Source organism: Chamaea fasciata, unplaced genomic scaffold (genome assembly GCF_029207755.1).
Source record: "Chamaea fasciata isolate MVZ Bird 193981 ecotype frontalis unplaced genomic scaffold, bChaFas1.0.hap1 SCAF_30, whole genome shotgun sequence".
NCBI lineage: Eukaryota > Metazoa > Chordata > Aves > Passeriformes > Sylviidae > Chamaea > Chamaea fasciata.
The window spans coordinates 1,853,508-1,867,660 of record NW_027094115.1 but is presented as its reverse complement, the minus strand read 5'-3'; the positions used below and the strand labels follow the sequence as shown (position 1 = coordinate 1,867,660).

The window sequence follows — 14,153 nt, the reverse complement described above, 5'->3', positions numbered from 1 at the left end:
TAATACTGCAGGCTTGCAAACCAGCCCTGACTAGGCAGGGAGCTCAGTCTGTTTTCACACAGCTGCTGCAGAGTTCTGCATTGCAAGCTCATTTGCTACTGTAAGGCTCATCAATAAAAGTAAATAAACGGATCATTTCTATCTCTATCAAATCTACTCTAATACAGAAGATCGTGGGAGAGACAGCAAAGTTCTGGCAATTCAACCCTAAAACATAAAAGGGCAAAGCAGAGCTAAATTGTGCTATGAAATGCAATTTGACTTTGCATAAATTGGGTTTTGCAGCACACTCTGCCTGGAGCAGGCAGCGAGGTCTCCGGGAGCAGTGGCAGAGTGGCAGCTGGCGGGGCCCCGGCAGCCACGGCCACTTTGGGATGGTCAGTCCTGTTCACCCTGCTTGGTGCAGGGGCTTCTCGTCCTTCTCTGTGGATGAACCAGCGGCTCTGGGGAGGACTGACCCATCACCTTCCCGTGGCCAGAAGCTGCCAGCTGAGCCATTATAGCCCGGGGGTCGGCAGGTTACACAGACACACAGATCCTCCCTTCCCTGCGTTTGCCCGGGGCTCGGGGAGAGGAGTCCCCTCACCAGCTGCATGAGCTCAGCACCCCACCATGGCCCCGGAACTGCTCCCACTTTCAGGCACTGATTCAAGCTGATCCAGCAGACTAAAACACTTTGCTTGTGAGGGCCTTCTTCCTGTCTCCTGTCATCAGGTTCAAATCAACGATCTCTGCAGCTTCCCTCAGGCTGTGCTAGTATATAATCTCATTTCCCTATTCCCCATATATCCCTCCATCAATCCTTGCTCCCTGCTGTGCTGGCAGCTTTATGGTTTGGGGCAGTTTAGCTTTCCTCTCCTGCTCCTCCTTCTCTGTGACCTCTTCTCCAGCCAAAGGCCAGGGACCCCCACACTGGGGAGCACAAGGCTGCACCAAGCACCAGCAGAGACACAGGTGCCAGATGAAGGAAGGAACCCACCATGGCAGCCCAAATGACTGCAGTTTCCCTTAGCTTGCAATAAATTCTTTTGCAGAAGGCCATTGGTTGGGTTTTAATCCTTTTAGTGTAAACTGCGTTGATGTTTTTGTGTGCTGGCAGTTTCTTAATTAAATTGCCATGCAACACGCAGTCACATGATTATACCAATTTTATTATCTATATTGGCCCCACTTGTAATCTCATCAAAAGACAGAAAGTTACTTTGGCTGGCCCAGTTCTCCCAACCTTGTGCAGAAACCCAGTTCCATTGTCCTCCAGCCCCTTCCTGAGCAGGCTGTGCCCAGGAGCTGTGCCAAGCTGGACGGCTCCTGCTCCCTGCATGGGACCCCTGGCATTGCCCTGCCTGGCTCTGGGCTTGCTGCCTTCTGGAAACTTCCTCCACGTTCCCACACCCACCGAGGGTCAGCAGTGACAGTGCTCAGCATGTGGCCAGCACACTTCAAGCATCCACTTGTGAATTACTGGACCTGCTGACCTAAACGACATCGTTCTGGAATTTGTAATCGCTGCCAAACAACCTTCCAAGTTTCTACTGGAATGGAACCAATCTATTTCTTCCTCTGTGATATAACAACATCCTCTGCGTTTTTTAAATAGACAGGAGAAGTATTTTCAGCAAATGCCTTCCCTTTTCTGCCTCTACTACCCACACAACAAACATTGTCAAGATCCCTGTGGTTCGCTGCAGAGCTGAACTCCCCGGCTGTTATTCCAGACACTGCTGGATGCCAATGTCCTTTTTCTCCCTCTGTAATTTTTGAAAAGCCTCATTTATAATTTATGGTCATTTCTATCAACTTCCCCTTTTTCCTCCATGAGTTAATTTTTTTAAAAGTGTCTACTCATGCTTTTGCCTTCCTGGGCACACAGATATGTGTCTGCAATTCCCGAGTGCTCAGCTGAATTCGCACCCCCATCACACTGGCTGCTACAAAGCAAAGAGAGGCACATTACTCCTTTGGACATTGATTTGTTTACACATTAAGGCAACTACTGAGGATCTATTCAGCCAAGCAACCACTAGCTCCACTTCCTTACATCTGTGAACATTCCACCCGGCTCTCCAGGCTGACTCCAGGGCGGGATCCTGAGCATGAATTTTCTGTCTCAGGAGTCACCATTTCAGCTGTGATCTTTAGCTTTACTGCTTCCTATATTGGTTTTGACTGCAGTCAAAGTATCTCTTGTCCAACACGCTGCTGGGTACCCTGGGAGAGGAAATAACTCTCCTTAGAGGCTGCTGCCCGAGCAGCACGGCAGGAGCAGCTGGGCTCAGCTCCTGGCTCTCGTGGTGGACAGGGCCACCACGGGCGCCTGCTCCTCCCCAAACCCACTGGTAGCCCCTGATGCAAATCACTCCCTCACAGTCCTTCTGCAGGTGGATCTTACATCTACGGTAATGCAACCATGCACTCACTTGTCCGTTGGTATTACGGGATCTTTCCAGGCAATTTACTTCCCTGCGCAACCTGATTGAGCTGAAGGTGTCCCTGCTCTTGGCAGGGGTTGGACTAGACCTCTAAAGGTCCCTTCCAACCCAACCCATTCTATGGTTCTGTAAACATGCCAGGGGAAAGGGCATGCGGGGACACAGTGAGCAGGCTGGGAAACTTCTGAAATGTGCCCCGCGCACCAAGCTAAATCCTTGCTGCTCACCTGCAGCTCAAGTCCCTCATCTTGGGCCACTCTGCTGTTGGGTACTGATGTTCGAGGTCTGGGTGGGCTTCACCACTGGTACAGCCCCCAGCCCAGCACCAGGCAGGCAGCAGAAGAGTTAATACAATGTCTGCTGCGCACATGAGCTGCCCAGCAGCAGCTCCACAGCTCGGCAGCGGCAGCGGCAGCGCTGTCGCTCCCATTCCATCTCCGCTGTGTGAAACAAATCCCCGCTGGAGCGCGTCAGTGCCAGTCACTCCCGAGAGCCCGTCAGCCCCGAGCGCCCGGGGGCGGGTCTGTCACAACACACCAGAGAACTAACGACTCTGCTTTCAAACACCGAGAACCCCAACCCAAACATGGGCTGCAAGTTTAAAATATTGAGAAAAGCAGGAGTGAATACCTGGAACAAAGAGGTGCCCTCCCGGGCGGCAGGATCGGGAAGGAATGCTGCGGAAGGGCAAGAGCTGCAGGAACACTGGCCAGGGTGAGCCAGTGCAACCTTCCTTTGCTTCCATTCCATGTAGCTTTAACGTGACATCCCTTATGCTTCTCCATTACTGCCAACCCCGGGGTCCCGTTTTCCCAGTGTGTTTTACTGCTGCTCTGAAGGACCTTTTAACTTCAGCTATTTTTAGACAGCAATAGGCCTCTGTGCAGAGGTACCTGGGAGGGGAGCTGTGCACTGGGCTTTATCTGCTCTGCTGTGGCTGCTGTTTAGCAATAGATTTTGACACTGGGAGTGCATTAAAAATAATGTTCAGCCATTAACGTTGACAACTGAGCAGTAACACAGAGCCCTGTAAAGTCCCATCCCATCTCCACTGGTTCCTACAGCCCACCATGATGCAGCAGCTGCTGCTGCCCTGTGTGCAGAGAGGAAGCACTAAAACCCTGGCACACACATATCTCCCTCATATGCAACGGGTGGCCAACATATTTTAACTGGGACTGTTACCACGACACAAACTGCCTAAGAATATCCACAGCAGGCCACTATGTGCACACAAAAAGAACAGAGCAGCACCTTCATCATCTCTGCAACACAAATATGCTCTCTTTAGCTTTTTCTCCCCAAGCCAAGGCTCTTCTATCCAACACCAGCATGGTCTGCAGGATAACAGTAATGTTTGAGCGGCCACCAAAACCTGTGAACACCAGAGCAGAGCAGATTCCAGCAGTGGTGGGGAAGGACATGGCAACAACGGGTAGGGTGTCCCCTCCTCCCTCATCCTCTGAAGGATTTTCATGTCACGGCCACCAAAGCAAGACACAGCATGGCAGGTGAGCAGCAACAGTGGCAGAACATATGAGAGAGATCATGGCCAGTAAATGTCACATTCCTTTCCACCATCACTGACATCAGCAGAACCCGACACACGACAGCCCTGTGCAGCCTTTATTTTCAGCTAAAGCACATCCTTTCCATTCCTCCATCCTGGAAATGCTTGCAGCATCTCACACAGGGAGCTGGGAGCAGAAATCTAACATCCCAGCTCCTCGCTTTCTAGCACAGCATTTATTTTGTTAAATAGAGAATGTGCTCTTGCAGCACATTAATATTTCAGACACAGGACTGCCTTTCTGAGCACACACATCTTGATCCTTAAGGCACTAATGTGCCAATAGTAAACAATGTTTATTATTCCTTCAGACAAGCCATCTCTTCATGCCGTTTGCAGCCAAGGACAGCCCAACTGGAAGCAGTTTAACCCCAGCACCACTCCAGCCCGTGCAGACAAGGAGTATTGACGAGGCTGTCGATATTCCTCGCCTGCTTCGCTCCGGAGACAGAGTGAGCAATTCCACGGCGCACAGCTCCCGAGAAGAGCCAAAGGGCATGGCACTTGATTTGTTTTCCCCAGTTTCTTCTGCATTTGAATTTTAATACACTTTGCCTCTGCCCTCCCCTGCTGCTCCAACACAAGCATTCAAGCAGCATTCCCTCATCCCGTAAGGTGAGCCGACACTTGCAGGGCTCCCTCCTGGGCTGCTCTTCCTCCAGACCTGGCATCTTCCTTCGTTTTAAATGGGAAAACAAAGCACCCTCTGAACACCTGAAGCAATAAAGATTATGGAGAAAATGGAGAAGAGCATTACAGCACTTGGAGGAGCAAATGTGATGATGAATGCGCAGCTCAGGGTGAAATCTGAGAGCAACTTTGTATATGAGGTAATTTTCCTGCAGGATTTTCAAGGGGAAACATGAAAATAAATTGTAACATCTTCCTAATGGCTGTGAACGCTTCTACATAGAGATGAGGACTCAGAGCTAACTAAGAAACCTTTGCCCTCTTTGTTTTAGCTTTTTAATTTACAGAACAGCTCACCAAAGTGATTAATACAACCTTTCTCAAAGACAGAGCTGGAAGTAAGTGTTAAATTACAGGTAATCCAGAGAGAATCCAGCACCAAATCCAGCTTCTGGCTCCAGAGGAAGGAAAGATGCAGAGATACAGAAAAATACCCTCATTTCTGGGGCACAGACTTTCAGCGGCACTGCAGCAGCAGCACATTGTCACTCACCCCTTGCAGACAGTGGGACACGAGGTGTGAAACGCCCTCCCCACTCTGGCCATCACCCCGTGTGTGGCCACTCCCGCCTGGCACAGCCATCACCTGCAGTGTGTGGACTCTTCACCCAAGCAGCCACCCTGCTCCCTTCTGTTCCTGCCAAGGAGGAAAGGGAGCCAGGGCAGCTCAGGGATACCCGGCATGGCACAGCAGCCAGTGAGTGTCACTAGGGGTTGTCTCAGGCATCCGTACTTCACTGCTTTATTCCAGAACCAGAAGTGGGAAGAGAGTTTTCTGATACTTCAGGGGACAAATTAAGATATTAATTTGCTTTAAGAATTAAAATATGCAAATGCACACTCTTTCAGGCGTCAACACCAACCAGTAAGATTTGCCTCATCCCCTTCTCACGGCTGCGCAAAAGCTGCCCAGGACCAACCCCTGGAGACGCTCGGCACCGCAGCGAGCACTGAGCTGGGTAAGGCACTGCTCATCTGGGAACCTCACTGCGAGTCAATATCCCAAGGCAGCTACCGGGCTCAGCTCTGTCCTGGGGTGAACCCTCGAGAGGAGGGCAGGACCTGGCAGTTTCACCAGGATGGGAAGGAGAGCCAGGGTGCATCAGACTCGTCAGACAAAGCCAGAAACACAGTTGCATGAAGCACATGTAATAAAGGCACTATTTGCTGTATGTCAAGTTGGAACCAAAAAATGCTGCAAACGCTCTGATCCTTTTGTCATTTTTCCACTACACTTGCCCTTGGAAATAATATCACTTAATACTGCGTGACTGACATAAAATCATTTTTTATTCCTGGCAAAGTAGCACAGAAGAAAAGTTATTGGTTGGTGATTTGGAGAAGGAGATGAGACAGCGATTGGAACTGACTATTCCTGTTTGGCAAGATAAAAACGTCCCCCTTTCATAGGCTGTTTCCCTCTATTTTCTTACAGAGAAATGTCTTATTTTGCATGCACAGAGAGCCAAGATTCCAGTCCCTGGCACAAGGGCTGCAGAGCTCACTTGACTGCGCTAGTGAGGCAGTGGATCAATTCCCTTTCTCTCCAGGCTCGCTCAGGAAGGATAAGGGCACTGCTGACCAAAACAAACTCAGACAGAGCCCTGGCACCCAGCATCCCTGGCTGCACCATCACCAAGGGTCCTCAGCACCCATGGGTAGCCGGGGTGGCCACCCCCAGGGCTCCTGAAAATTGATTTTCAGAAAATTTAGTCTTCTGAAGTTGCTATTTCCCATACGAAAATAATCAATTTTTAACTACACAGCACTTTCTAAAAGTAAGAAGGAATAAAAAGAAAGGTGTGAAAATTGTGACCAGCTACTTTGATATTTAGAAAGAAACTGAATTTTACACTCCTGCTATTAACTCATGGCCTGCAGCCAGGGCTGCCAGCCTCAGGTGGGATGGAGCCCCCAACTCCACCTCCCCAGAAAAACTCAGGGCAGGTTTTCAGCCTCTCACCGTGCCTGTGGGCTCTTGGGACCAGGGTGCCAGAAGGTTACCAGGAGAATGAGCATCACACTCAGGAGTGGTGACCAGAACAAATGCCCCAAAGGGACACTGCTCCCTGTCAAGAGCAGCAAAGCGTGGCACAGCCACGAGGCAGGGGCACTCCCGGCCTCTGGGCCACTGGAGGGAATCCTGACTAGTCTTTACAGCTCACTCCAAGGCTCTGGTCTGTGTTATGCAACCCACCAGCAAGGTTTGGGAATGACATTATTGTGCCGAACATCTACAGCGTCTGCTGGGATTTCAAAGCGGATGACAAACGAGCACAACACCTCGCACTAAAATATACAACAGAAAACAGTGATGTTTTCCACATTTCAAAAACATCTGCTATGAATTAATGATTCAGCTCATACCTACAATGACAGGCGCAGAGGAGACGAGATTGGCTGAGCACCCTGTGGCTCACCAGGCGCTGCTCCTGTTTCTGCAGCAAAGCTCCTGCCTTCTGTGGGCAAAATTTGGCATCCGCGGTGCCCAGTACCCAGATCTGGAAGGTGCCCCTAAAACTGCAGCCTTCAACTTCACAGAGTTGCCAGGGATCTCTGCTGCACACAGAGGGCAGCCAGAGGAGCAGTTCAGAAGAGCTCCTAAGAAATTCACCAAAACAGACATGTAAAGTGCCCTACAAGCAAATGTACATTCTTGTTCCCATTGTTAATTAATGCAGCACAGCATCCTCAGATCATGTACATTAAGCTTCCTGCACATTCTCCACTGGCCACACAATTGTCCCCCTTGTACATCGACTGCAAAACACTCGACTCAAGCAAATGCTTGGTGTAACTTCATCTTCCAGGTCCCTGTGCACAAACTCTGCATCTGTTGGAACCTGGCAGACAATGGTAGTCTCCATGTAACCAAAAACAGAAGCAAACACACCTCCTGTGAGTGCAGAAGTCCCTCGTGCCCCAGCTCATCACACAGAATGACAGAACTGTTTAGGCTGGAGAAACTGCCAAATCAAACCAAATTATTCCATATTATCCAAATATCTGTCTTATCTCTATATTATATATGATGAATATATAGTTAACATAGTTTATTCTCTATATCCAAACTATGTAATATAGATAATGCATCACTTCTGGAGTCCTCCAGGACAGGCTGGATCATCTCACATGCCCTTAGGGAAGGATGGTCCCTCATGCACAGCCACCACACAGTGACCCTGCACCTCTTCTGCTTTTGAACATGAGAATCTCTCTTCTCCCGCTGGGTGAGCAGCAAGAGCCCCTCACCATGGCAGGATCTACACCCAGGCAGTGGGTTTCCTTTCCTGAAGGATTTTACAGCATCATATCCCTCCATAATTTCCTCCTTGTTCAACAGGAAAGTATTTAAGTTTGTTTTGAAGATATGCAGCGCTGTTAATTGCTGTTCTAACATGTCTCTAATAATCCATCCTTTCTAATTATTCATTGCTCACTACCTCTTAAGTGCTTAAATACATTCACAAATTCTAATCTATTCTCTGCACCATCAGTGATTCCTACTCAGCAAGCCACAGTGCAGCACATTTAATACAACCTGAGCTTGTTTTGCTGCACTCTTAATTGCTCTCCTTGCTAACTGTGTTTCCTTGAGTCCTGATCAAATTGCAGGCTGACTTGGCAGAAACAGAAGAAAAAGCCAGACATGCAGCAGACACCGCTGCAGTGACATCACTGACAGAGTAAGATGCCACCAGTAAAAACAGTTCTTCAAATGCTGAGTGTTCCAAGCAGAACTGCAATGGTGGAGTGACAGACCAGGAAGATCCTACCTCGTAATGGGCCACGCGCTGGGACTCGGAGATCAGCTGGGCACTGCACACCTTGCAGTAACTTTCAGTGAACAATTCTTGGTCGATGTCAGAGGATTTCATCTGTGCATGACAGAGAGAAGAGACAAGAAGCAGAATCAGTCACAGAAAGCAGGCAGAGGTGTCTGACAAGGCTCCTATAGAGGCAAGGGCAAGGCAACACTTGAGCTGAGCAGCTCTTGTCACCATGAGGGAACGAAGCCAATGTTATCCAGGTGTAAATGTGACACACAGACAGTCCCCACCACACCCCAATCCCTCCCATTTGCAGTGCCCAGGTTCATGCACCAACAGCCCATGTCAGGTGTTCATTCCCTGCCCTGGGCAGTTCCTGGGGACTGCAGTGCTGGGCCCCTTCTCTGCTGCAGCAGGAGCAGCTGGACACGAGAGGCCACACGTGCCCAAGCACACCCATCCTCTGAATGCCACAGACACAGCACAGGCTCCATGGCACTGCCATGACATCCCCGTGTGAGCTACCTGTGAACAGCTGTTCCTCATCACCTTTCCTATCTAGAAACACCATGCACAGAACCAGCTGTGGCAGACATCACTCATGGCTCAAAACACGCTTGACCATTTGTTATACAACATAAAAGAGCTTATAAAGACTTTTATAGAGAAGGCAATCAGCATCACAACCTGGAGGAAGGTGGTTTTAAGCTGGAAGAGCACTCTGTTGTATTTCCCAATTTAGATGTGGAAGAGAATTGTTTGGATGATTTACTGGGCTGTGCTGTTTTCCAACAGCTGTTTAAATATTTATGTGTTCCCCAGAACTTTCTACGAGGACACTTGCACCTTTAAAACCAGCTTGCTGAGTGCCCTGATTCACAGGAACACCTTGCTCCTCTGTTCATAGCCTCCTCCTTGTGCCACTGCAGGTGTACAGATCTGAACTCACAGTCAAGGGGTGTATCAGGAAAGTTGAGGCTTAAAACAGACTGAACCCAAACAGAGGCAGAAAACAACGGAAGCAGCTACATAGAGAGAATATTTTAAACCAACCCCTATGCAAAGTAAGAGGGAAAAGAGAGGCTGGTGCCTTCTCATTAATGCCAAGATAAAATCTAATAATTCACAATCATAACAAACCTGAGCATAATGAAGACTGATAACACAGGTTTTATAGAGTTCATTCCACTGACTGGGAAGAAAAATAACATGGAAATGAACAGGCTATGAGATCTCATTAGCAGACAAAGCCAGGCGGAGAAAGGCTGGTCACTGCTGGGCTGTGCAGCGGAGCTGGAGGTGGTTATACCAAATCCGTGTCCTGCCATCCCACGGTTATTGTGGTCCCTGCATATTTCATGAAAACAAGCAGCTGAGCTGACACTAGTGACTGCCAGCCTGGAGAGACCAGCCGGCCTTGAGTTCCAGGAAAGGGTTTGCTCAGGTGTTCTGGTTTACCAGACGAAAACACAAATCTCAGAGCTCCTCTGCTGCTGCGCCAGCGCTTTGTTTGATTCTGTAAAGATATTTGCTTGTTTCCTCTTGCTATCTGCCTAGTTTAAATCTTCATTTACACTGTCCAGAGAGATGTTGCATTGAGAAACTTTCAAAGATACCAAAAGACCCTTTTAGGAATACAAGAAGTGTTGCAAAATTGCATCAAAGGCAAAACAAGGGGGAGGAAGAAATCTCCCTTAACTCCAACAGATTGACACAAAGCAAACCAAAGAATCTCATTAAACCTCAATCCAGCAACCAGGCCAGAGATAGGTAACACCACCTTCATCTGCATGCAGCCTGCAACGCTAATACAAACCCTCATTGCAAAAATCAGAGTAAATCAAAAGCTTCTCAGTATTAGTTCAGCACTCCGTGCTCTGATAACAGAGCCCAAGTCTATTTTCCTCAAAACGGAATCATCTGTCCTCTTTTATAGCAGCAGGGGCTGAACAGACTTATCCAGGAACTGCATCTCAGGCGTTTTCCCTGAGCAGTAAGTTCTGATACAGGTGTGGGATGTGTTCCCCTCGATATCACAGGTTCAGCACCAGGAGAACACGGTAGTTCTGCGGATGTTGTGACTGTTGTGCACCACGATTCATGCGTAAATATTCGAGTTACCTAATAAAAGTCTCTCTGGAACAGGAGACCCTCGCAAAACGCACCCAGAGCACAGTTACACATGACAGAAGCTCCCACTCTCCTGCCCTGCTCCCAAATCCCGGTGTATCTTCCCCACTGGCAGAACCACACTGCTCTGCCTGGCGTCACTTGAGCACCTCAGTGAGGCACAGCTCCTGGGTGCCTCCATCCCACTCCCCTGGCACTGGGTTGCTTTGACCACCCCAAGCAGCTCCTCAGATCCCAGTGCTGTCTCCAAACTGCCACACTCCCACGGAACCACTGGAGGGAGGACGGGGGGACCCTTCTCTCCCAGGGCAGTTCAGGGACCAGCTCTCTCTGCTTGGATGCACAGGTGAGCAGTGGCAGGTCCTGGTGACCTGAAGGCTCCCTGTGCCCCCGGGAAGCACAGCAAGCCCAGGATTGCCAAAGCCTGCAGGATGGCAGGGTCCCCTTGTCCAGGTGCAGAAATGTAACTGGGTGTCCTCATGCCTGGGATTCTGGCAGAGGGTTTCACTGTTGCTTTTTCCAGGCATTGCTTTTTCATGGTGATGAAAAGTACAGCAAGGTAGAGCAGAGAGGAATGGGGATTAGGAAGAACAAAAGAACAAATGGAAGCAATACCTCCTTCATGCTTTTGCATGAATATATTAGGCTAAACTGCTGTGAGGATTCAAGCATATGTAAGCTTGGCTACTTAAAATAATTAGAAAGCTCTGGTAACAATAACTGCTCTAGGCAAAATTAAATTTTGACAAAAAATTATAGATTCACCTTAGCAAGGAAGATTTCCACACAAGCAATCCACTACCAGCACCCATTTACAGAAATCACCCTTGCAAAGTTGCCACTGAAACCAAGACAGCCCCAGAACAACTTTAAATTCAGCACCAGTCACTGACTTGAGAAAACAGGCAATTACCTGTCCCACAGAAATGCAACAGAGGAGCAAAAGCCTCTTCCCCTCCTCAGCAGCCACCAAGGAATATCCAGCTAACGTGCAGCGAAATGAATGCCCCTCTGCACCACACAACAGGTTCTGAAGCTGCCACAGTCCCCAGGGTGGCACAGACCTCAGGGAAGGTCCAGGGCTGGCGTTTCCCTGGGGATCTGCACAGGAACCCCGTGACAAGCAAGAACCAAACGTCTGCTTCCTACAAAGGGACTGGTGCAGAGGAGCCACAGCAAGGCTGGATGATGATGGCTTCTCTGCATAGCTGCAAGGGCTCCCCTCTGCAGCAAGAGGCAGACTAGACATGAAACCCTGGAAAAGAACACAGCTTTGTGCTCTGGGTGCCCAGCCTAAAACCAGCACTTCCTCCTCTCCAGAAAAGCTCCCTTGCCCATTTCTGTCTCATCTCAGATATACTTTGCGTTGCCCTTCTGTGGGTTAATCTGAGCAGTGATTTATTAACTTCTTCTGCCTGCAAGTGTGATAAAGGGAGTTCATAAGCAATTAATATTTATGCATTTCTAATCACTTAATACCAGTCTGACTCTCTCCCTGCCCACACATGCCTAAGTACTCCAGGACTGACCAGCCCTCAGCGGATCTCACCTCACAGCCCATCTGTCAAAATGCAGCAGGGAAGGGAGGGGTCTCCCTGCCACAGCCATCAGCATGTCCTCGCTGTGAGGAACACTCAAGGGCAACTGCAGGTGCTGAGCAGGGTGGGACATGTCCCTGAACACTCTCACAGACTTTTCTTGCTGAGAATTGAAGAATTAACACGGGGTTTGTACCCTTGTCACCCGGACACAAACTGTCATGCTGAGAAGCGCTTGGTCTGCACACTGAGGTTTAAATGTCTGAAACTCCAAGCGTCCTCCTCCTCAGTGGGGACACAACGGGGCCTCTACCAAAAATGACAATCACTTTGTGTCCTTCAGTGGGGTTTGTTACGGCCTCCTGTGCCACACTCCAGTGCCAAGTCCCCTCCCTGCTCCAGATCCACGACCTCTGCACATGCCAGCTCAGCACCTCCAGGAATGGCTCACCGTGTCACGGGAGACCTCGTCTGCAATACCTTGTGCCACATGGCTGTGATTCTTCTCAGCAGTTTCAGTGTCTGTAACAGCCCAATGAAAAAACAATTTGATCAGACTGATGCCAGGTTTTGACAATGTCCAGAAAGGTGCTAACTAAGCTGCACTAAATTTTGGAGGACAGCAACCCACAATTGACATCAGAGACATAGACAAAGCCAAATTCCTTTCTAAGGAAATGCTTTGCACCAGCCCAATCCCTCCAGGTGGGGTCACATGCTGAATGTGTCCCTGCCACACAGGAGAGTGGTGGAAGTGCCCTGGGATTCCTGTACACATTCATTGTTTTCTATTGCCCAATCGAGGACAAGGAGTGCCTTACAAAACACAGGGTTCAGCAACTTGGGTTTTTCCAGTCAAGAGGAGAGGAAAACAATTGTGGTCTCTTTTCTGATTTACTCTTGAAGGCCTATAATCACTTTTTACAAAATTAACAGCCTCCGAAATCTCCACACTGGGACACAAGAGAAGCAGCAGCTGAGCACATGCACAAATGCCAAATGCAAACAACAAGCCAAAAATTAAATGTCCTGATTTTCATGTTATGAATTATTTGTGGCTCTTGCTGCTGTCACTCTCCCATGGATTAACATCTCGTGTAACACCTCCTGTTTTCGTCTGTTGTTTAATTTGTCTTGCAATAAAAAGAAAAAAAGCCTTTACTAATAATTAATGTGCTTTGAGCAACTCTGTCACTGCACTTACTTCGAGGCATCTGAAGAAATGCAAAACTGCCTTTTGAAGTGCCTGATTTCCCAGCACGACACAACAATGGCTGAGCCTGTTCCATGAGTGCAATTCTCCTCCTGCTTTTATTGCCTTGAGACAGTCTGGGTGCTGCAGGCCACAGCAGCCAGGAAAAGGGCTGGGATGGGGCAGCACAGTTCTGTGCTGCTGGCTCTCCCTGGCAGCCACAGACAGGACAGGACAGACAGTTCATCCCATGGTCATGACAGGACTCTGCAGCCAACCCTGAACTGGTGCAAGAGCCCAAATTCACAGCCGTGGGATCTGCAGCCTCAGCCTGTACCAGCACCTCAATTTCCTTGCTGTCCCTCCACAGTCCCAGAAAGGTGGAGCAGGAAACGTATCAGAGCCCAGGTAATCCTGTGTCCCAGAGGTCATGGTAGCGTGTCCCTACCCACCAAGAGCTCCCTACGAGCCACATCTCAAGAGGATGTGTGCACTATTTTCAGTTATTCCCTTTCTCCTGCCAAATCAAAGATGTTCCACATCCCTCCAGCTGTGCTGCACATCTGCCATCTCTACCATGCTTCACCTTCCCTGCAGTTCTTGTTTGGCTGGGGTTTATCCCAACTCCCTCCATTCCCTAAATCCTCTACAGAGTCAATTTGCTTCACTTCTGCACTGAGCCTTTGATGCATTTTGACACGCTTTATTGGAGCCTTGAAAATCAGAACAAGATTGTGCGTGGCATGAGCTGGGGAGCAGGAGAGATCCTGCACGTGGCTGCTGCATGTGTCAGCACAGAGAGGAGAGGTTGTGGAGAACAACGGGGGGGGGACA

At 49.1% G+C, this 14,153-nt stretch overlaps 1 protein-coding gene across 1 annotated transcript in view; it reads right to left on the bottom strand.

The window, feature by feature from the left end:
* The window catches only part of ZMAT4 (zinc finger matrin-type 4), a 46,369-nt gene that overhangs the window by 23,172 nt on the left and 9,044 nt on the right, over positions 1 to 14,153 (bottom strand). Inside the window, exon 2 of the mRNA XM_066206205.1 lies at positions 8,466 to 8,567. Within this exon, the coding sequence (XP_066062302.1) occupies positions 8,466 to 8,567 (102 nt within the window). The remainder of the gene's footprint in view (positions 1 to 8,465; positions 8,568 to 14,153) is intronic.